Source organism: Vulpes vulpes, chromosome 13, assembly GCF_048418805.1.
Source record: "Vulpes vulpes isolate BD-2025 chromosome 13, VulVul3, whole genome shotgun sequence".
NCBI lineage: Eukaryota > Metazoa > Chordata > Mammalia > Carnivora > Canidae > Vulpes > Vulpes vulpes.
Genome location: NC_132792.1, coordinates 71,584,170 through 71,606,534, shown reverse-complemented (window position 1 = coordinate 71,606,534; position 22,365 = coordinate 71,584,170). Strand labels below are relative to the sequence as shown.

General features: G+C 45.3%; 1 protein-coding gene across 1 annotated transcript; it reads right to left on the bottom strand.

Annotated features, from left to right (window-relative positions):
* Positions 1-3,255: 3,255 nt before the first annotated feature.
* SDR16C5 (short chain dehydrogenase/reductase family 16C member 5) lies at positions 3,256-21,142 on the bottom strand. The gene is made up of 7 exons (XM_072734701.1): positions 20,912-21,142; positions 16,194-16,540; positions 11,261-11,392; positions 8,622-8,721; positions 6,739-6,883; positions 6,001-6,126; positions 3,256-3,576 (listed from the first exon to the last, which is right to left on the bottom strand). The coding sequence occupies exons 2-7, from the start codon at positions 16,524-16,526 to the stop codon at positions 3,483-3,485; spliced, it is 930 nt and encodes a 309-aa protein (XP_072590802.1). The 5' UTR covers positions 16,527-16,540; positions 20,912-21,142; the 3' UTR covers positions 3,256-3,482.
* Positions 21,143-22,365: the final 1,223 nt, after the last annotated feature.

Sequence of the window (22,365 nt, the reverse complement as noted above, 5' to 3'; positions counted from 1 at the left end):
AGTTTGTATTTCTCAGCTTCAATATTCTTGGTGAGGTAGGAGAGGTGAGGTTTCCCTTGGGAAAGGTGATGGGATTCTGGTGAACTTTAGAAGAAAGGAGCACAGAAAGACCCCCATGGGGGAGAGAAGGAGCCAAGGGGGGCAAGTCTACCTGGCTTTGAGTAGAGGCCCCGTGTGATAGCAAGGCTAGCCTCTGGAAATTGCAAGGGTGAAGACAATGTGAGGCAAACCGATGAAGCTCAGGCCTTGAAGCAGAAGCTGAGGACACCGAGCTGAGGGGTCTTCCCTCTACCATCACTGCTGTAGTTAGTGCTGGCCCACAGAAGGGAGGTCCAGGTGCTAGCACACTCACGGTTACCGTCCTACAAGCAGCCTTCAAGGGCTGAGCACCAATGACTGGTGCACCCGTCACTGGTTTGGATTCCAAGTTGACAGCAAACTTGTGAGGAAAAAAAAAAAAAAAAGGAATCCAGGCAATGAATGGGAATCGCAGGGACTCAGCCATGGCCTGCTCACGGGCAGCACAGGGAAATTATTGAGGAGCTTGGGAGGGAAGTGAGCTGGAGATGCCTGGATAAACCCCAGAGAGGTCACCATCCTGGAAATGGAGGTGCCTAGATGCTGCCATAAGAGCTCTTCACAGAACAGGCCTGCATGGGACATCTTGCTCACATCAGCTCTTGTTTGCTGGACCAAATTCTTGGTCATGTTTCTCTCCAGTGCTGATTCTCAAAGGTCAGAATTAGGGTTTTCGTTTATTTTTTTCCCCCAAGCACTTAATTCACTGTACCTCCAAGATTCTAAATGATTTCATTGGACAAATCATGACCACCTCACCATTAGGGCAGTGGGGGGGTGTAAAGATCATTCATGCCCTGGATTTCCTTTTCTATCTCAGGCTCTTTGGATCTCCCCAAATTTATACATTGAAGCCCTAAGCCCACATGGTGGTGGTGTTTGGAGATGGGGCCTTGGGGAGATAATTAGGCAAAGATCCAATCCTGGGGATAGGGCCCTCATGACGGGATTAGCAGCCTTACAGGAAGAGGAGGAGCCAGATCTCCCTCTCCATGCCCATACCCAGAGGAAGGGCCGCATGAGGATACAGGGAGATGAGGTGGTTGGTGAGCCAGGATGAGAGCTCTCACCAGAAACCAAATGAGCTGGCACCTTGATCTTGGACTTCCCAGCCTCCAAAACTGTGAGACAATAAATGTCTGTTGTTTCAGCCGCCCGGTCTGTGGTATTTTCTTATGGCAGCCTGAGCAGACTAATACTGCATCCCAATGTAAAAACCAAACGAACAGAAAAAGAAAAAGGGTAAGGCCACCCATTTGTACCCAGCCAAACTCCTAATACCATGAATTCTTCTCAGTTCTTGAGCAGCATGGTGACACCCGGATGCTGGATCATGTCATAATGGATGGCAGAGGGCTCAGTCCTGAGGTATAGCTCTTGCCCTCAAGGCTCACTTAGGTGTCAGGGTCTTGATTATGGCTTTATTAGGACTAAATTTCAAATGGAAACCGGTACGAAACAGATGCTGAGAGCACTTGCCCCCCTTGTATTAAGTCACCTTGTTGTAGATTACCCTCTAGAACCCTGGAGTTTACTTGTGGTGTCTTCTCATAGGAGCTCTTCAAGTAAATCCGAATTTGTTTAGACAATTTTATGGGTACTGTAAAACCACAATTGAACTTCAGGCCTTTGTAGCAGTACAGCCAAGATGCACTCCAATTAGAAAAAATTGCTGTTAATGTTGTTACGATGTGGTGGCTGCCCACTGCACCCCAGACCTTTGTTCTCCTAAATCCCTCGAGTCTCTTCTTTATTCTTCAGCTAAATAGACAGGCCCCTAGATTCTACGCTTTTGGAATTGTAATAGAGGAGCAATATTGTGCCTCTCTCTTAATTAACCTTGTTAACCAAGGATTTGGAACATTAGCTGGTTAGGCTAAGAGGGCCTTTTGAGCTGCTCAGTACACATCTGTAGTTGAGTAGGATGTCACTCTTGTGAAATAAGATGCCTTTTCTTCTTTGGCATACACCAAATACCTTTATTATTCTTTGAGTAATGGTGTGATATTCTTGTTTAGTGAAATAATGTGTGTAAAGGGCAGAGCTTCATGCCAGGCATAATAAAACCTTAGTTATTGCTTTTATCATTATAAAACAAGGTTGTTTTTTTCCCCCCTCCCTCTTTTTAAAAGTTTTCTGTATGGAAAGGAAATACAGGGGCAGAGTTGTCGGAATCATGCAGGCAAGCTCAAGATAAATCAGTCTGCGGTAGATTCCAGCTTCCACATTCCCTGAGACCTTTGCCTTTCTAAGAGCATCTTACCCCCACGATATTCATGACTTGTTTCTTTGACTCTCACTGAGTCTCCTGAGGTACTTCCCATCCTTTCCTGCTTCCCACACAAAAGAAGGTAAGAGACAAAGGCTGCAGTTTTTCTCCGAAGGCAGATACCCCTCCCAGCCTGGGAAGGAGTTCCAGGGATATGGCAATTAACGTATTTTTCTTAATCTTCCTTTTATAGTTAATCTCCAAATCATGAAAGCAGTTGGCCAGTTCATTAAACTGTAGGAATACAATAGGTCTGAAATGAAGGCAGCACAGATGAATGCCAATGCATAAAACTGTCCCATTCGGTGGAAAAATACAACATGAATCCCAACCTGAAATACTAAATTAAACATTTGAAACTAACCACATGAATATGTTTTCAGACTAATAGGCAGCAGTTCATCTAACGCAGTGGAATGTCATCTTCAGAGTAAGAAGTAGCCATTCTTTGATCTCTTCTAGGAAAAAAAAATGCTCCTGTTTAGAATTTGGCATAAAATCACCTCCTACTAAGTTCATTCAGTGAATGTGCAGGAAGACTCCCTGACGCAGTGGCACCTGTTGTGCCCTGAGTGGGACTGGCACTGAGTCTGGGAGTACCCAAGGCATGTAGAATTAAGCATTTGTATGGCTGCTTTGGGAAGAAGGCCATGGGACGCTGGCATATCCTACGCCAGGTGGCACAGTTTCAAAAAGGCCAAAGCTGAGAAGAAAAGTGATGGGGAACCCAGAGCTATGGAGTGCATTCTAGCAAAATACTCATCCATGCTCTTCACCTCTCACTGTTCCCTGCTGCAAGTCCAGGCAAAGCCACCTGCTCCATTTGAGCCACCACCCCAATGGCCAAAGTATAGGGCAGCTCATGAGAGACAGGATTCTTTTTCTCACACATCTGTTGCAAGCAGAAGTGACAAAAGCAGGCTATTTTTTTTTAATTAAACCAAACAAAACCCAACCAAAAAGCAGATACGAACATTATTTTCAAAGGCATTGGTTGAAAATACTAGTCCAGAGAGCAGAAAAAGAATGGTACATGTAGTTCCCAGATATATTGTTGGACAAAAATGCTTTTCTTCATTGGAATAAGAATTATGGAATGCTGGCTATCAGATGACATCAGCCACTGAGTTGGTCTCTACTCTTTCTTGTTCTTGCCAACAAAGCCATCCATTATATTCAAGGCACCCATATAGTCAGCCACAAGCAGTGATACCTTGACAGGCAGGATACTAAAGAGAAACAAGAGAAGTTTTCTTGGTTATTATTATCATGAAAGCATCTTACCAACTCGGTGGAAATGCAGTGTCCCTGACTTGTTGCAGATGAAGTCATTGGCATACCCACACAGTAGTAGGGGGCTTGTCCACTATCGGGGGAGGGCACTGGCCTGGGGTCTCTATATGTCTTCTTGCTTTCTTTACGTTTACTCAACTCACTTCTCACATCAGTTTCCAGAGCCTCCCTGCACTATGTGATTATTGATGGGGAGCAGTGAAGTCTTGTGGAGTGGGAGGAGCCTGGCTTGAGTCCTAGCTTCATCATTTACAATGCCATCCCAGGTACATTACTTAGTTCTCTTGAGTCTGCTTCTTCTGCTGTAAAATGAAGCCATCAAATCTCATTTTCTGGGACTCCTGTAAGGAATAGATAGGTCCCTAGACCTTTGGCAAGACCCAACTAGGACCACTCATCTTCTCTATCCCTGCTCACCCTTCCCAACAGAGGGCAGACCCCATTAATCCTGACATTCACACTGCAGAGCAAAGGGAGGCATGGTAAACCTAAGACTTGTCCTCAGGGTAGGATCAAGGAAAGGACACCGAGCTCACAACCATCTGCAGGCACCACAGGATGTCACATGTTACTTTTTCCATGGTACTTCCCCGGAGCAACACACTGAAACATCAGAGCTCAACTCGCATCACACCCATGCCTCCCACTCTGGGATTTCTCTTTCTTGCTTTGTTTCTTCCTAGCACTTAAGACTACCTGGCATACCTTTTCTTTAACTTAATTTTTTTGTCTGTTTGTTCTGTCACCCACCCCACAAGAAGAAAATCTCCATGAGGGCAGGGACTCTGGTCTTTCTCGTTCTTTGTTGTAACCCCAGATCCTAGGACTGGGTTAGCAATTCGTGGTGCTCACTGGGTGCCCTCTCATGCTTACTGAATGAGTATTTGAAGGAATGTGTGATGTCATCCCCTTTATTGAAACTTCATGTTTCTAAATGGTTCTCAGGAACTATGTAGATCTCTCATTAACCGGGGTCCAGAACTAATATCTTATAAAAGTAAATATAACCTCTATGATCATTCAAAAACATTAGAAAAATTAAGTCTCGTGTTCTTTACTGTTGGCATTACTATATCACACACTTCTATCTATTAGGCAATAATAGATGGCCACTGTCCTGTGCACATGCACGCCGTCCCATAAACTGTGTGACCCTCACTAATCTACAAGCTATTACAAGCACTGACTTGGAGGTTGTAAATGAGATAAGTGGCCAGGAGAATAAACAGCTTGCTCAGACTTAAGAAACAGCTGGATCATAACCCCAGATTTCAAAGTGCTTGTCAGAGATCCTTTACCCTGCCTCCCACAGCCTGCCGGCTGTATCACTCCCGTGCTAGGTGAAGCCTGACCCATGAAAGGACACATGCAGAATTCTGTACCAAGTACAAAAAGAATACTTGTGCCAAGTAGATACAATTAACTGAAGAGAAGAAGGCATTTCCTTATGCAAGAAGGACAGTGGCTACCAGCCATAATATCTACCCTCAAATAACTGAAGAATTGTTGTCAAGAGGAATGGAATTAGACACAGTGCTAGAGGGCAGAGCTAGAACTGGTGAACATTTAAAGGAGACAGATTTCAGAGCCATGGAGGGAAGTGGGTTGATAATGGAATGTGCTTCCTTGCAAAGCAGAAGCCCTGATTGGGCGGAGGGTAGGGAGGTATGGTATAATTAGATGACCTCTTACAGTCCAGAAAATGAATTGAGATAGCGGATATATGCAGCTGCTCAGCAATTTGGCATTACCGTTCCTATAGCTAGATCCCATGTTCACAGACTGCAGCTGATGGGTCTCAGCACTAAAATCCAATGGGGAGCAGAGAGGGTAAGCAAAGATGCCCTCTGGTACTTTCAAGAGGTGGTTATTATTTTAGTCTCCTGCCTCCAACTTTTTAAGCCATCTTATGCTTCAAATTTATTCTCCACTGCCAGTTTTACCCATACCAGAGCTTCCTGAAATGTTTGGCTTTACTGTCTGCCCTTGACTTGGGGGATCTGTACTCGAGGAAGCGTGGACACAGTATCTGTTCCAACATGATTATTCTATGATGCCCACAAGAAAGACCATCTGTCAGGGGAAAAAAAAATCACTTCAATCTGTCCACAGATCATTCACTAAACCCACTTGTCTCCAACAATAATGCAATAGTAAGATGGCTGGAAGGATCCAATTCCATCTTCTAGACTCATGGGAAGCACTGCAACTATGCAAATTTGAGATTGTGTCAGCAAACTCCCATAGGAAGGGCTCAAAGTTCATTCATTTGACAGATATTTTTAAAGGGCTTCCTCCTGGTAGAAGACTAAGCTATTGACTGGCTCATTGGAGAAGTAACAGGAAGTTGATGTTGTTACCTTTTCAAAAACATCACAAACGATATAAACCTTGGTACATATAAGTACACTTTCTCTTGCAGGATGGCATCTACTATCTTGTCAACCACATATTCTGGTTCCAGAACTGGTAACAGAAAAGGACGGCTAAGGAGTAAAAACAAAAACAAAAACCCAAGTTAATAAATTACTAAAAAAAAAAATCTTACAAATTAGGGATAAAAGAAGCTTAAGAAATTATCACTTACTTGCTTCTTTGACCTATTTCTATATATACTCCTTTATCATCAACATGCTAATAACAACTTTCCTCTGAAATGGCACCTGATGATTCTAATTAATACACTGGTGTTACAATACGCGTATACGTGAAACCATAGCAAGCAACTTCCTGTTATCTCTGTGACAGGCAGACTTGGGCATTCGTGCCCTTTCAGGGATTTTTCAGTCCTTCCATGGAGTCGGCCAGGGAAGGGGGCAGAATGTAGTTTGGTGGCAGAGAGAGAAGGCTACAGCCAGGGATGCTGGGGAGGTGGTCAGCACATCTGGCCTCGGGGTGGTAGGAGCTGGACCCAGCCTTGATAAACCCATCCACATTAAAATCAGTATCTTAAACACAAACACATCTGAAGAAGGAAAAAATTCTGAGATCTCTTATAAGTCAGGCTAAGAAACGTTAAAAAAAAATAGAACAAAATAAAACAGGTGGTTAGTCATTTCTAAGAATGCAGTTTCTCTGAGATCAAAGGACATACTTACGCAGTTGAACAACCTTCAAACATGCCAGTGTTAATAAAAAATGGGCATACAATAGTGGTTTTGATGCCGTTTAGTTTCTGGACTACTGTTTCTGCAAATATAGATTCAGCAAATCCAAGGGCTGCAAATTTAGTTGCACAGTAATCTGAAAAAGGCAAACAACGCTAATGTATATTCTAGAGCTTTTAAATGGCATTACATCAAAGTTTCCTCATGACACTAATACAAATGGAGAATGAGACAATGATTCCAGAGTTATTTTGTAGATCTTGGTCTCTGTGCCAAGAGGAACAAGTGGAGAGGAACAGTATCACGTAAAGGTTGGTTGACAAAAAGGGCCAAGTGCCCTCCAGGAGACACCAGGCTTCCGGGCGCCTCCTGCAGGTCACATTGCTAGACCTCACTTCCACCCTGACAAGTGATCAGACACTGTGCCAGCTGTTACACGGGGCACAACGTGGGCGTCCAGTCCTTGTCCCGCAGACTTTCCAAAGTATCAGGGCAGAGAGATACACAGAAGAAGAAATCCACTAATAAAAGCATGTAGGAGTCCAGGCAAGAGAGATCTACATGGGCGGTGATACTCAGATCAAATGTTCTTCTAACTCTGACTCTCTTCTGCTTGCTGGAGAAAACCAGACTGAGGAACACCAAGCTCTATCTCTTACACGTCTTGAAAATGCAGGGGGAGTGGGAAGCGGCGTCGATGTCAGTTTTGAGCTTTCTGCCTACAATCACACATCAACTAAACAGCTGCATATTGGGCTCAAAAAATGGGAACATTTGGGGGAAGAAAAGGCATTTAGGTGGCCTCTGACTTTCCTTTTCCTCACACCATCCGAAGAGGCAAAGGGGCTGTCCTTGCTCTGGCAAGAAGCAGCCACTACAACTGGCAAGAGTCAGGTCCCTAGGTTGTGGTGGGTTAGACAGTAGAGGACAGGATCTGAGCAGCTTCTAGGATCAGCTGAGTCATTTGGTACGAACGCAGGTCAGTGGGCCCCTGCATTTCTGAGATTCCCATGAGCAGATGTGGTCCAGGACTCTAGCAATCTGCATTCTAAATAGCACCCTCGCTGATTCTGATGCAGGGGAGCCAAGATCCACACCGAGGGAATTACACAAATCTTACACATGTTTCTAGGGTGAACAGGGCATGGGAGAGTCTTATATCCTAAGACAGAGATATTGTGCCAGGAAAAGGATTCAGAGGAGCCGCAAATAGACCTGTAGGAGTTCAGAGACCCATGAGGTAACAATAATACCTGGTAAATTCTAAGAAGGATGGAGGAAAGGAAGTTCCACGCACGGGGAGATGTGTATAGATGGGTAACTATATAGATTTGGGGTGACTGGTGGTTCTGAAAACCCTATTCCTGTAACTGAGGTGAACTGTGCCAAGACCACTGCTATGAACCTTGAGCTTCGAGTCTTCAACCAGTGGACAAGCAGCGAGGATAATTTTAGATTTCTTGGGCTTGAGAAACTTTCTCCAAACTCACACCAGAAAGAATCTATTTAATGGAAATTTCAGAAGCCAGAATGCTCCTCCTTACCATCCTGATAACAAGCACCAGGGAAATTCTGGGGGACGGTGCCTATGCTCATCACTTGTATAAAAATAATTTATCAGTACGGCCTATTTCTTTCTTTTTTTAAAGCCCAGGGAACTGCAGTGACCCAGTGATTCCAAAGTGCATAGTTCAACCTTGTATAAGCAAATCTGATGGGCAGCTTTGCTGTACCATGTTCTCAACCACTTACCTTATTGAGTATGGCTCTTAATTTATAACCCTTTATCATTTGTACATCAAATCAACGCTGATTATTCAGAGCTAAGTAAGGTAAAGTTATAAAACTTTTTGCAACTGCGGAATTTCTCTTACCTGCCAGTTTATTTATTCCAACTAATCCAGCTGAACTTGAAATGCAAACCAAATGTCCATGGTTATTAGCGATCATAGCAGGTAGGAAGGACTTATAAGTCTAAGAAGAACAAGGAAGAACTGTTAACATTTTGTACTTTTTTTCCCAGAAGGTTATATGACCATTCTGATGAAAAGAGAATCTTTCAAGTTCATAAAAATACCTGAAGGCACTGGGGTATAAAAATGTAAACATCTGGAAAGTAAGCCTCGTAGTTTGTTCAAGCTCGTAAATCAGTATTTTCCTGGTGGCAGTTCCAGTATTATAAAAAAGTATTTATTAAGACTTATATTTAGCTCATATTTGACTTTGAAAAACAATATTCAGACAATAATCGAAGCAGTATTGGAGAATCTTAACTGTGGCAGACACAATCCACAAACCAGTAAGAGTACTTGGAGACGTATGATTATTTAGATTTACATTGCCTTTCCCACACTCCTGCTTGGATCATATTTGGATTTCAGATTTTTCTGAACATTGTTCATAGGACACACTGATGTTGGCTTCAGTTTAAAAACATCACTTTGTTTTGAAATTCACCTCTACTTTGAATAATGGTTTCTAATTTTTATTCCACGCCAGTAGAGAGGATAGAAGATAGAGAGAAAGAAAGGATGTGTGCTGTGTCTCAGTACTCTAGAGCACCTTCACCTTTGATGTGGGGCCTGGAAAGAGAAGGTAAAGGAGGGAGAAATGGGCTTTGATAGAAGATATATTCTACAACACAGAAATAAGTCTTAAATAGAAATACTTTAAAAAAAAAAGAAAAAAGAAATACTTGCTGATTTATGTGAATTTGTATTCATGCTTATTTTCAAATTTGAATCATATGAATAAATATGAGAAAAGGGATCTCTTATAAAAGTCAAACAACCTTTGTGTGCATCACAATGACTTTCAGAGAGAAACTAACGCTTAGAGAGAGGTGGAAAATCACAACAGCACAGCATAATAAAGAGCTCCCTGAGTTGTGATGGCCTGAGATGAGTCTCTTTACTTCTCCCTGGGGATGCGTCCCTTAGGAGCACGGTCACCAGGAGCCCTCTGACCCACTAGCCAGTGCCTACTCTATGCAGGGGCTCAAAGAACGTATGTGGATTTGACCAGGAAGAGTGTCCAGAGTGAGGATGATGGGGGCCGGGGACACACCAGCATTTTGGGGACAACTAGAGGAAGAGGGAGACAAAGGAGAGAGAGAGAGGAGAACCAGGAGAAAAAAGAACACAGTGGGAGTGGAGACTTTCAATGAGATTATGGTTTTATCTTCATTCTGGCTGAGGACTCTAACTTCATCCTAATGAAGGAGAGGGATATTTGGGACAAGACACCATAAATCACTTGCAGTAGCTCCTGAAGGTAGGTAGTGGCCACTTAGTTCTGGATCTTTCCATCTTTCTCCTGGAAATAATACGAACACCAATAATACCACCAATGCCAGGACACTTTTGGTGCAAGTAGGGGACAGAAACCTATAAAGTCCAAATAACATTGGACTTCAGTTGCCAAATGAGAGTTGGGCAGGGAGTCCAAGTGAGGAGACATAAGGAGCATGGGGGGAAGCTCAGACGTCCAGGAGAGTCGAAGGAGAGATGTCTCCTTCGTTCCAAGAGAGAACCACCCAGGGCAGTGGGAGCAGGGAAAGGCAAGGGAGGGTATGCCCGTGGGTGAGGAGGCATGGCAAGACTGGTTTTAGCTAAAGCCAGGAAAACCCAACATCTGCAAGGGGCAGATCACCTTGGAGGTCAGGGGCTGTGCCCTTTAATGCCCACAGCTCCTGTCCTGTGCCTTTTGATGTCACCAAGCATACTGGTACAAATTCTCCTTTCCCTGGTTAGATACTCAGGGAGGTGACTGCATGTCTTGGTTTGCCCAGAAGAGACGTGATTAATGATTATTTGATAATGCTCACTTTCACTTTATTTTATATATATATATATATATATATATATATATATATATATATATATATATTATCTATTCCACTTTCAAAAGAGTTCTGGCTCAGGCAAATTATAAGGTCACCCTGGTCACGTCTATGTGTCTATGTGCTGTCATTTCTGTGTAGCCTTGAGCAAATCTTTTAACTCCCCTGATCCCTTATTTCACCGAGCTATTTTTTTTAAAGATTTTATTTATTTATTAGAGACACAGCGAATGAGAGAGAGAGAGAGAGGCAGAGACACAGGCAGAGGCAGAAGCAGGCTCCATGCAGGGAGCCCGACGCGGGACTCGATCCCGGGTCTCCAGGATCACACCCCGGGCTGAAGGCGGCGTAAACCGCTAAGCCACCGGGGCTACCCTCACTGAGCTACTTCAAGGATTATACAGGAGGTGCCAAGGAAAGTATCCGACATAAACTGGCGATCAATAAGTGACAGTAAGGCCTTGGGACAGTTGTGTCTTTGCAGGATTCCTGAGCAGAGGCTCAGACAGGTGCAGGTTACATCGGATCATGGGGGCACAACTGGGTAGACTGAGACGAATCTAAAATCAAGACGTCTGTGCTTTAGTTTAGTTAATTTTAAGAGAACGAGAGGAGGGTTCTTCTAAATTCAGAGTAACTTTATATTGGTTACAAGAAGAAAGAAATAATTACCCATAAGTGTGCTTTGAAATTCACATCTAAAGCTTTTTCCATCAGCTCATCTGGGCAGTCGAGGAAATTTTTGCCCGTCACGATTCCGGCATTGTTGATTAGGATGGAGATATCGCCAACTTCTTTTTTAACCTGAATTGAATGACAGGAGCAACAGCACCAATGGAGTGATTCTTTACATGATCTAAGTGTCGTTTCCCCGTAGCCTTCTAGGTTTCTTTTCCTCGTTAACTCAGATGGAGCGGACGCACCCGGCAAATAAAGTATCCTTCATTCTCTCTGCTGAGTTTATAGTGCGTCCGACATCCACGTCTGATGCTCTTCTTATTTTTCCCCCTGTCTTAGGACCATTCCAACATTGCAGGGCTACTACCTTCCTTAACAATTAGAGCAGTTAGAGCTCTTCTTAGACTCGGTGATCAGTCACGTTGTTTCAGGCTCCGTGTAAGTGGTAGGTCGTTTCAGTTATTGTAATAGGACATAGGCCTTATAGCCAAGTCATAGAAATCAAGACCCAGCACACACTGAGACGAGGTGGAGTAGGAAGACACAGAAAGAACACGAAGTTCCTAAACAGGTTTGACATGGCACAGCTCAGAACCTGTCTGTCCTGCTGTACCAGCTAGCAGGTTTTCTTCTCCCTACCACACGCTTCTAGGTGTTAAGATATGTGAAGGGAGGATCAGGGGCTGCTGCAACACTGGCCAGAGCAGGCACTCAATGACTTGTAGTTAAGAAACAAGATTTCTGGGTGTGACCTTGGAGCGTTTCGTTTGGGTAAATCTTTAGCTTATAATCTTGGCTCTTATGGTAGAAGTGAGCACAGGATTTTCCAGGATTGGTGACAGGAGATGGTGGTGTGTCCCTTTGCCTCTTTCTGTGTTTTGAATTTCATTACTGTAATTTGTATCCTACGGCAGGGGCTCTGTCCCCAGATCAGTGAGAGCCACTGGTTGCACTTGCCCTGTGCTCAACAACAGGAAGCTCACGGCAGTACCCCTAACATCTCCAGTTCTCTCTGTGTGTGTGTGTGTATGTGTGTGCACGTGTGCGTGCGTGCACCTCCCTATATGAATGGCACAGGCTGGCACAGAACGGGCTGTATTACTGAAGCTGGGTAGAAGCCGCCACCTCTCTCATCTATGTTGTGGAAGGCCTGGGTCCCAGCAACGAGGGTGATGTGTAAGGTATTTATTAGCCAACTAGATCCGTAGCCTAGGGAAAATTCAGGATGAAATAGAGCCTACGGAAACCCCACATTTTATGACAGAGCTTTCTACAGAAACCCCACATTTTATGATAGAGCTTTCAGATAAAAGCACTGGAAACACTCTGACTTCAAGTTTTATTTGGAGAGGGGCTAAAACATTGAAGTCAAATTCAAGCTGAACAGCAGTCGAGGCTAGAAACAACTAGCCTTACCTGGGGTTAAAATCAAGTCCAGGCTTCCAGGTCATTCCAGGTATGTCATGAACGAATCAAGGGAATAAAAGGCACAGCATGAAGCATATAGTCAGGGAACTGTAATAGTGTTGTATGGTGCCAGTTGGTACCAGCACCTGTTGTGAGCGTAACATAACACATGGAACTGCTGAATCATTGTGTTGTGCATCTAAAGCTAATATAACATTGTCTATAAACTATACTCCAAAAAAAAAAAAAAATAAAGAATGAAAAGAAAAGAAAAGCTGGACAGGGCTGTGGACTGGAAGACAGTACTAGCATCAGAGGCTGATGTCCTAGCTCAGTCATGGATGGCAAAGCTGGAAGTTACATCTCAGAGAAATAAATAGGTGTGTGTATCCACTGGTGCTTCCTTCATGAACAAAGCATGTTATTATGTCCTTGACAGAATAAACATCAGAATTTCAAAATGGCATCTGGTTTTATTATCCATGGCTTGTATCTTTGCAGTATGTGAAAATTCTATCTTTATGAATCATACTTTAAATGTACTGGGCTAAGTATCTGTGATAAGATTTTTCATGTGAATAATCTTCCTATTGCTTTATCTGTTTTGTACATAGGTTTATCTTTTTTTTTTTTTAAGGATTATCTTGCTCCAAAGTCTGCTTTTTCCTTTTATGTAAAGCTCTGAAAGACATCATGAGTATTCAGCCTCTGCCCTGTTGGGGAAAAAAGGGATCAAGTTCAACTGTATTTTACTTATATATTTAACTATTACTGACCAGATAACACAATAAAGCTCACCCATGAGATGAACTTATGCTCATAATTGTTTGCAATTATGCTTTTTTATAAGAGACACGGGGTACCATCTAAGGGAAATGATACAGACTAGTTTTTAACTAGTTTTCTTTTTTTGCATCCATTATTCTCCTCAGTGTAAGAATGTGGCAACAGTCTGTTCAACCCTGGATAACAGGTCTAGTGAGATTCCCACAGAAACTGTCCCTGCCTAATGGTGGGGATTCCTCTACAAACATCCACGCTGTAAGAAGAGCAAGAAGACAGCAAATCAGTTAAAAGTTAAAGTGTCTAACTTTAAACTTCCAAGATACTGGGATGACTGGGTGGCCCAGTGGTTGAGCATCTGCCTTTGGATCAGGGTGTGATCTTGGAGTCCTGGGATCGAGTCCCACATCAGACTCCCTGCATGGAGCCTGCTTCTCCCTCTGTGTCTCTGTCTCTGTCTCTCTGTCTCTCAGTGTCTCTCATGAATAAATAAATAAATTAAAAAAAATAAACTGTCCAAGATACTAATTTGAACTTCCTAACCACAACTTATTAGTGGTGATGGGCAATAAAGAAAGGTCTGCTAGTGTGGTCACTCATGGTTTAAAAAAAATGAAACATTCCTGAAATTTGACCTTGCACATCAGGAAGCAGAAATAAACCTTAAGTTGTTCTCATAGATGTCACAAATAAGGCTTTTTTTTTTTTCTATTGAATCAATGCAGTCAATTGGAGGTATGCCAAGTAAAATTGATTCTGATTTGGACTAAGGGATGTCATTAAATGTACTCAGACACTTCCACATGCCATGGTAAAAGGTATGCCACTACATAGCCCTAGTCTGGTCTTGTGTTCATTGTTCAAAATAATTGCTTACCTAGGATGCCAAGTTCTGAACTTGGGGCCAAACTATGATCTGGGGACACAAGCATTCAAAGTTCTTGGTGTCTGTGGAGATGGCACACTGTCATACCACCCTGAAAAGTTTCACCTTGATCACTGCTCTATGGAATACTTAAAAAAAAAAAATCCCTGGTACCTTCTCTCTATCCAGAATAAGAAGAGCAAATGGCTGGTTTATGAGCGGAGTTGAGTTTGTTTCCCCTGAATTGAGAAGAGCACGTAATCAGTTCTTTCCAAGACCCATAAGTAAGAAAAGCTGAATAATAAGTTGGTAATATTCAATGTTTGACCATTTCTGAGCTAAGCATCTTGGCCAGAACTAAATCACAGATATAGGGAAGAGGCAATTATTTATTTATAGAGTGTCTCATATTAGCTTGCTCAATATTGGAAGGTCATGAGGACTTGAACATGAACCAATTATTGCTTAACAGTGGCTAGAGAAGTTGTTTGCCGTCATCATGAGTGAACACATCAGGTGATCAGTGCTTCAAGTGCAGAGGGATTAATCTGTGAGGTTGGCAAAGGCAAAGACACACCTGCACCTTGAGGGAGGTGCTAGCTTGTCAGGTTTAGGTCTCCAGACTGTACTGGGCTGCCGGTGATTGGAGATGGTAGTTACAGGTGTATAGCATTTAAAGACAAATTTAAACAGAAGCTACACAATCACCCACCAATGACCTGCCAACCTTACCACTAGGAAGTGAGGTGGGAAGGAGATTTGAGGTAGGGTCTACAAGTTGTGAAAGAGCTTTCCAATGTGGCTGACCTGCTCTTTGCAGGCCAGTCTGGTTCCTTCCTTCTTACTGAATTGGGGGATTCTGGGTGCCACCAAAAAAAGTGGCCCAGGATAGTGATGTGCGGAGTACTCATGACAATGAGCGGGGGAGGGGATAGAGAAAATCCTTATGAGGGAAAAGAAGCAGCAACAAGTATGTGCCTCAATGAACTAAGAAAACTCTTTCCACTGCATAGTGGGGTTATGACTTCCTGGAAGCCTTCTTTACTCGTGCAGCTGTATCATCACCAAAGAAGCCACAGCAGTTAAGAGTCTTTAGGATGAATAAAATATTCTGATTTTCTTATGACTATTTTAAAAGAAATACACATTCAAATGAAAGGCAGTGTGGTATGGTGGAAACAGCTGGATTTAAACTCAGACTGAAATGGGTTCAAGCCTTGACTTAGTTATGTGCTAGCTCTGGGACCCTGAATAGATTATTCCATATCTCTATGTCTCCTTTCTCCTCCAAGAAGGGGGCTACCCTCTACCTCTTATACTGTAACAGGGGCCGCACAGTCCCTACCGTCCACTGGGCAGGGAAGAGTAGGTCCTCTGGACTCAACAGACTCAAGGCTGAGCTGGATCTTTGCTCCTTAGTAGCTGTTTCTTAGGGGAGCTACTTACCTCCTCAAGTCTTGGTTTCCTTATTTGTGAAATGGGCCTCATAATGGACCTCACTTTATAGGATTATGATATAATATAGATGGGGTGCTTAGTATGGTATATTGTATACAGTGACAATTCAAAAACCCTAATTTTCACTCCCCAATTCTTTTTTTTTTTTTTTTTTTGAGAGAGAGAGAGAGACAGAGACAGAGATAGCGAGAGAGAGTGTGAGTGGAGAGGAGAGGGAGAAGCAGGCTTTGTCCCAGGACCCTGGGATCATGACCTGAGCCTCCCAGGCGGCCCTCCCTAACAGTTTTTAAGTTAAAGGGGTGCTGGAGACAGGCAAATCTGCACTGAGCAAGGCAAAGAGACAGAGGAGGCAGGCGTGTGAGCGGATCTTAGAGTGTTTACTACCCACGGGGGAGAGCGAGACACAAGAACTACCTGCTCGGCCACTCTGTATATGTCTTCCCTTTGGCTGCAGTCGCAGGTGTAGGCATACACTCTTGTGGCTCCGGCTTCCCGGGCCATCCTGCACGTGTCCTCGTTCCCCTCCCTGTTGATATCCCAGAGAACCAGCACCGATCCAAGGCGGGCAAATCTGAGGGCCAAGAGCCTTCCCAGTCCGCTCCCGGCGCCAGTGATGAGCACGATTTCACCAGCAACGTTCTTCCGTGGTTTGGGGATGATGGTGAAAACCATAGATTCCAGAAACGCAATCACTGATTTTCCTAAGAAAACGACCAAGTCCTTGGCTGACTTCAGGTTAGAAGCCATGTTGTGGCTGAGACCTATGAGAAAAAGAGACCCGCATAAAGACCTCGGTGACTATTCCCTCGGAGTGTGCAGACGACCCAGAGCTCATGTTTTCTGAGATAGTAGGAGAAACTGGGACGTGTAATTTAAACTTCCCTCTTGGTAGCAGACTTTGAACTTGGACACAGAGACTGTGTCTTGGCCAGCTTTCGTTCACAGCACCAAGCGGGGCTCCCTTCTGAGTGTTGTACAGGACAGGAATGGTCCCTAACTAGGAACAATGCCAAAGTAACCATGCCAAAGTTTAACACAAAGGAGAAGTTAATTATTTCTCATAGTTAACCTTTCTTCATAATAAGCTCAAGTCCTGTTGACTGCTTTTATTATATTGTAATGTTTGTATGACAACTGCTACCTCTCTGGTTTTACTTTTGTCTCCTTTTAGGTTTGTGGTTATTGTTGTTGTTTTAAAGATTTATTTATTTGAGAGAGAGAGAGAGAGAGAGTGAGCATGAGCAGGGGAAGGGGGGAGAGGGAGAGGTTGCGGGAGAGAAGCAGACTCCCTGCTGAGAACAGAGCCCTATGCAGGGCTCTATCCCATGACCCTGTGATTATGACCTGAGCCAAAACCAAGAGTCCAACTCTTAACCAACTGAGTCACCCAGGCGCTGCTGGGTTTGTGTTTTTTAATTTGCACGGTTCTTCTTTAATTCTGTGTCACTATTTAAAATCTGACATTCAATAGATAAAGAAGATGTAGGGTACACACGCACGCACACATGCGCACACACACACAGATACCACACAAAGGAATGTTATGCAGCCTTAAAAAAGAATGAGATCTTGCTATTTTCAACAACATGGATAGAACTAGCGAGTATAATGCTAAGTAAAAGGAGTCAAACTGTGAAAGACAAGTACCATATGGTTTCACTCATACATGGAACCTAAAAAAAAAAATACACAAGTAAACAAAAAGAAGAATCAGACCTATAAATACAGAGAAAAATGGAGGGAGGATGGGGAAAATAACTGAAGGGGAGTGGGAGATACAGGCTGCCTTCCAGTTATAGAATGTGTAAGTCATGAGAATAAAAGGCACAGCACAGGGAGTATGGTTAATGACACTGAAACAGTGCTGTGTGGTGACAGATGGTAGCTACACTTGTGTGCACAGCATGACATCTAGACTTGTTAGATCACTATATTATACACCTGAAACTCATGTATTATTGCATGTCAACTATACTCAAGTAAAAAACTTTAAAAAAAAAATCTGAGATTCAAGAAAAAAATGTAAAATCCTATTTGTAGAACATATTCAAAAAGGAGTCATTGATATTCTAAACCTTTTCACAGTTTCACTGTGAGCGTGGGATACCCCTTCCCCAAATTCTGGGAACTCCATCCCACATCACTGACCCTTCAGCCCTGGGACTGCAGAATATAGGTGAGAGACAGATGAGACCGCTGTCCTGCTCTGCCCCTGCCTACCTGTGAAACCTAGGGCAGGCTACTTGCCTATCTGGGCCACAATCTCCACGTATCTACTGGTCCTGTGACATAGGGTGGTTTTGCAGATGAAATAGGAATGAATGTTATGTGCAGGACCACAATGCTAGCTCACAGTAAGTGCTTTATGAATGTTAGCATGTTTCTCAGATTTGGAGTCCTGCTCACCAAGAAATCACCCAATAGGTTTGCTGAATGAATAAAAGGCCTCCCTTTGACAAAGTCATACAGGGCTATAGTTTACATCCTGCTATCAGTTGCTCACCCTTTAGTGACAATGAGTTTATAAGATGCTTTACTAAAAGCCAGCTGGGAAAGGGAAGGTCTTATTTCCTACAGGATGAGAAGACATGTTTAGCAGGAGCATCCTGTGCTGGAGGTGGGAGGCTTCTCTGAATGGGGTGTCCAACTGAGAGGCACAGATGAGGGCAGGAGATGTCCTTCATTAAAGAACCAGCAGATTCACTTACTTAGCAGTTTGGTTGAGGATAGACTAGTCACTATTTATGATGATGGGTGGATAGATTCATCAACAGCAGGGCTTGGAGCATGGTGAGACCCTTAGAAGTCACTGTGACCTAAATTGCTGTTTCTTGGCTCATTGTACAGATGGGACTGAAGATCAGTAAGACTATGTATATAGTTTACCCCAGGTCCTGGTGCTAGGTAGTGCAGGGCCAGCTGAGTTCATTTATTATATTTACTGAGCCCTGATGCTGTGCAGGTCTGAAGCTGGACTTTGGGACTGAGGGAGTGAGCAGCCTCCCATGATCACTGTCTTTGTGAACCAAGGGTCCAGTTGAAGAAACAGACACTGAGCAAATAAATACATCACTACAAACTGTTATATCACAAATAAAACTACAGGGTGCTATAGAGAATAGATGGGAGATCTGGTTTAGATTGGTTGCTGGGGAAGAAGCAACAAAAGAGATTTGGTGGAAGGTGACATTTGAGCAAATGATGAATGGTCAGAGGTACACACAGGGAGAGATCTGGGAGTAGCCTGACCAACAGATGGAAGGAAGAGTTTGAGGCTCGAGGTAGTTAAAGCCTGAGAATTAGAATCCTGGTGGTAGGAGGCATGGATGTTTTGGTTAAAGAGAGTTCTTGTTGTGGAGCACTGGGTTTCACCATACTTTGGATGAAATGGCCCTCAAACTCTCTGCCATTTTTGCTCGGATTTATTTTCATACAGTAGCTTTGGATGATTGATTTGAATGATTTGCTGAATGTAAAAAAAGGCCTCCCCTTTTAGAAAAGAGCCTCTCAGGCTCTGCAGAATTTGGAAGGAAGGTGCCTTAAAAGGCAAACAGTGGTTTTCAGACTTTCATTTTAAGCCCAGTCGAGGGGACTGTGTCTTTAGACTGGCAAGGATGACGGCCAGACTTGCCACAGTAATGGGGCACCCTGGGCACCTTCTCCAGGCAGTAGCCTGGGTGACTCCCAACAGTCCTTCCACGAGAAAACCTACACCAGCTCATCCATGCCCCCTTCAGGCACACCACTCTGCAAGTCCACGCCAGAGGGACAGAGGTCTGTTTCTCTCCTCAGTGGGTTCCAACACCACGTGGATGGCTAGGACTCTCACCACTGACCTGGGAGAAGGTTCTTAATGCCAGAGGCCCTAAACTCCAGCAGTCCACTGTCTCAGTGCTGGCACGATGTAAGACCTAGAGCAACGTCTTACCGCTTATTGCTGTCTCGGCCAATGCTTACTGGGTTCTTAAGAGCTTGGCATCCTGAGATCGCCCTCACTTGGGGTTTAGGGTGTCTGTTGGGTATCTGCACAGGTAGTCAGGTGTAGAGATTAAAGTTTGCGCTGGAATTCTGGATCTGCCACTGATTTCTCTGCAACGTTGGTTAAAGTTTTCTTTTGTGCCTCTTCTAATAAGAGGATTCCACACTATGCACTGACGGAGGAAATGTGGAAGTGAAAAGATTTAATATGCCCCTCTCTCTGTCTCATGAATAAATAAATAAAATCTTAAAAAAAAAAGATCTAATACAGTCAAGTATTAAGGCATGTAATATGGTCCCTATGTTCCCTTATGAAATTTCTGAGCACACTGGGCAAAGAAAAAGGTCTTCACTGCCCTGCACACAGCTCCCTCCAGGATGTACTGGGTGGGGGCAGGGGTGGGGCAGGAGGACCTGGGCTGGATTTCAGCACCTGCCAGGTGACACCTCATCTCCATCTCCACCCCTCATGCCCATAATGTGGAGGCCTTGCTAGAACCATGCCGGGCACATTGACTATGCATTGGCTGCAGCTATGATCCCTGCCCGTAGGAAGGAAAGATGGTTCTAGTAAGCATACTTACAAACACCTTGTAAATAAATGTAAGGTTTCATTTTAGTGCAAAGACTCTGTCTTAGGAAGTCACAGAATATATTAAATTTAATCAGTTTATACACCTCTCTGGGGCCTGCATCCCATTCCCTGACTAGTTCAAAAACTGAACTAACCTGAGGCACCTGGCCAGCTCGGTCCAGAGGGCAGCGACTCTTGATCGCAGAGTCGTGAGTTCAAGCCCCACGCTGGGCACAGAGCTCACTTTGGAAGAAGAAGAAGAAGAAGAAGAAGAAGAAGAAGAAGAAGAAGAAGAAGAAGAAGCAGCTAAACTACCCTGTGCAGTGTAAACACGTGCCTTCTTCCCAGGCCCAGGCCAGGGCGCACGCAGCAAGTTAGGGGAGTGATGAAGTGGGGCGGCGGGGGCAGGCGCGCGGGGCCGCGGAGAGCAGGTGCCGCTCCCTCCCGCCCGCCCCATCCGCCCGCCCGGCCCCCCCCCCCCAGCCCCAGCCCCAGCCCCAGCCCCAGCAGTGCCGCCCCGGGCGGGGCACCGAGCTCCGGGCCCTCCGGCCGCCCACCGGGTCCACCGAGGGTCACTCACCGAGCGCGCAGCCGTCGCGGCCGGCCCAGGAGCGGGGTCTGCCGGGGGCGCCGCGTCTCTGGCCCGCGGCTGGGCGAGGTTCCGGGGTTTATCTCGGAGGCGGCCCGAGGCCAAGTCCACGGCGGCCGGCTCCGCCCGCGTGGGTGGAGCCGCCCGGGGCGCAGCCACGTGGGCCCGCGCCGCTCGCTCCCCTTCCTTTTCTTTCTCCCTTCTCCTTCCTTCCTCCCTCCCTCCCTCCCTCCCTCCCTCCCTTCCCTCTCTCCCTCCTTCCTTCCTTCCTCCCTCCCTTCCCTCCCTCCCTCCCCTCCTCCTTTCCTTCCTCCTTCCCTCCCTCCCTTCCCTCCTTCCCTCCCTCCCTTCCCTCTTTCCCTCCCTTCCCTCCTCCCTTCCCTCCTCCCTTCCCTCCTCCCTTCCTTCTTTCCCTCCTTCCCTCCTCTGTTCCCTCCTTCCTTCCCTCCCTCCCTCCCTCCTCCCTTCCCTCTTTCTCCCCTCCCTCCCTCCCTCTCTTCCCTCTTTCCCTCCCTCCCTCCCTCCCTCCCTCCCTCCCTTCCCTCTCTCCCTCCTTCCTTCTTTTTCCCTCCTTCCTTCCTTCCTCCCTCCCTTCCCTCCCTCCCTCCCCTCCTCCTTTCCCTCTCCCCTCCCTCCTCCTTTCCTTCCTCCTTCCCTCCCTCCCTTCCCTCCTTCCCTCCCTCCCTTCCCTCTTTCCCTCCCTTCCCTCCTCTCTTCCCTCCTCCCTTCCCTCCTCCCTTCCCTCCTCCCTTCCTTCTTTCCCTCCTTCCCTCCTCTGTTCCCTCCTTCCTTCCCTCCCTCCCTCCCTCCTCCCTTCCCTCTTTCTCCCCTCCCTCCCTTCCCTCCTTCCTTCCTTCCTCCCTTCCCTCTTTCTCCCCTCCCTCCCTTCCCTCCTTCCTTCCTTCCTCCCTTCCCTCTTTCTCCCCTCCCTCCCTTCCCTCCTTCCTTCCTTCCTCTCTTCCCTCTTTCCCTCCCTCCCTCCCTTCCCTCTCTCCCTCCCTCCCTCCCCTCCTCCTTTCCCTCCTCCCCTCCCTTCCTCCTTTCCCTCCTCCCCTCCCTCCTCCTTTCTTTCCTCCTTCCCTCCTCCCTTCCCTCCTTCCTCCCCTCTTCCTTTCCCTCCTCCCTTTCCTCCCTCCTCCTTTCCTTCCTCCTTCCCTCCCTCCCTTCCCTCTTTCCCTCCCTCCCTCCGTTCCCTCTCTCCCTCCTTCCTTCTTTTTCCCTCCTCCCTCCCTTCCTCCTTCCCTTCCTTCCCTCCTTCCCTCCCTCCCTCCTTCCTCCCTCCTTCCTTCCTTCCTTTTCCTTCCTTTTTCCTCCAGGCCACTAGCCCGGGGATATCCTATCGTTATGGCTGGACACAGGCGCTGGGATTTCAGTTTGAAGAATCATCCCTGGAGTTTGAAAATTTCTGGTATCCAGGCTGCATCCCACACAATTCAATCAGAATT

Bases quoted from the DNA above. Each gene is read 5' to 3' on its own strand.
- SDR16C5 (XM_072734701.1), bottom strand. From the start codon at position 16,526: ATGGCTTCTAACCTGAAGTCAGCCAAGGACTTGGTCGTTTTCTTAGGA. The intron at 11,393-16,193 runs GTAGTTCTTGTG...CATTCAATTCAG, and splicing joins TATACAGAGTGGCCGAGCAG to GTTAAAAAAGAAGTTGGCGA. The intron at 6,127-6,738 runs GTAAGTATGTCC...TTTACTCCTTAG, and splicing joins TTTGAAGGTTGTTCAACTGC to CCGTCCTTTTCTGTTACCAG.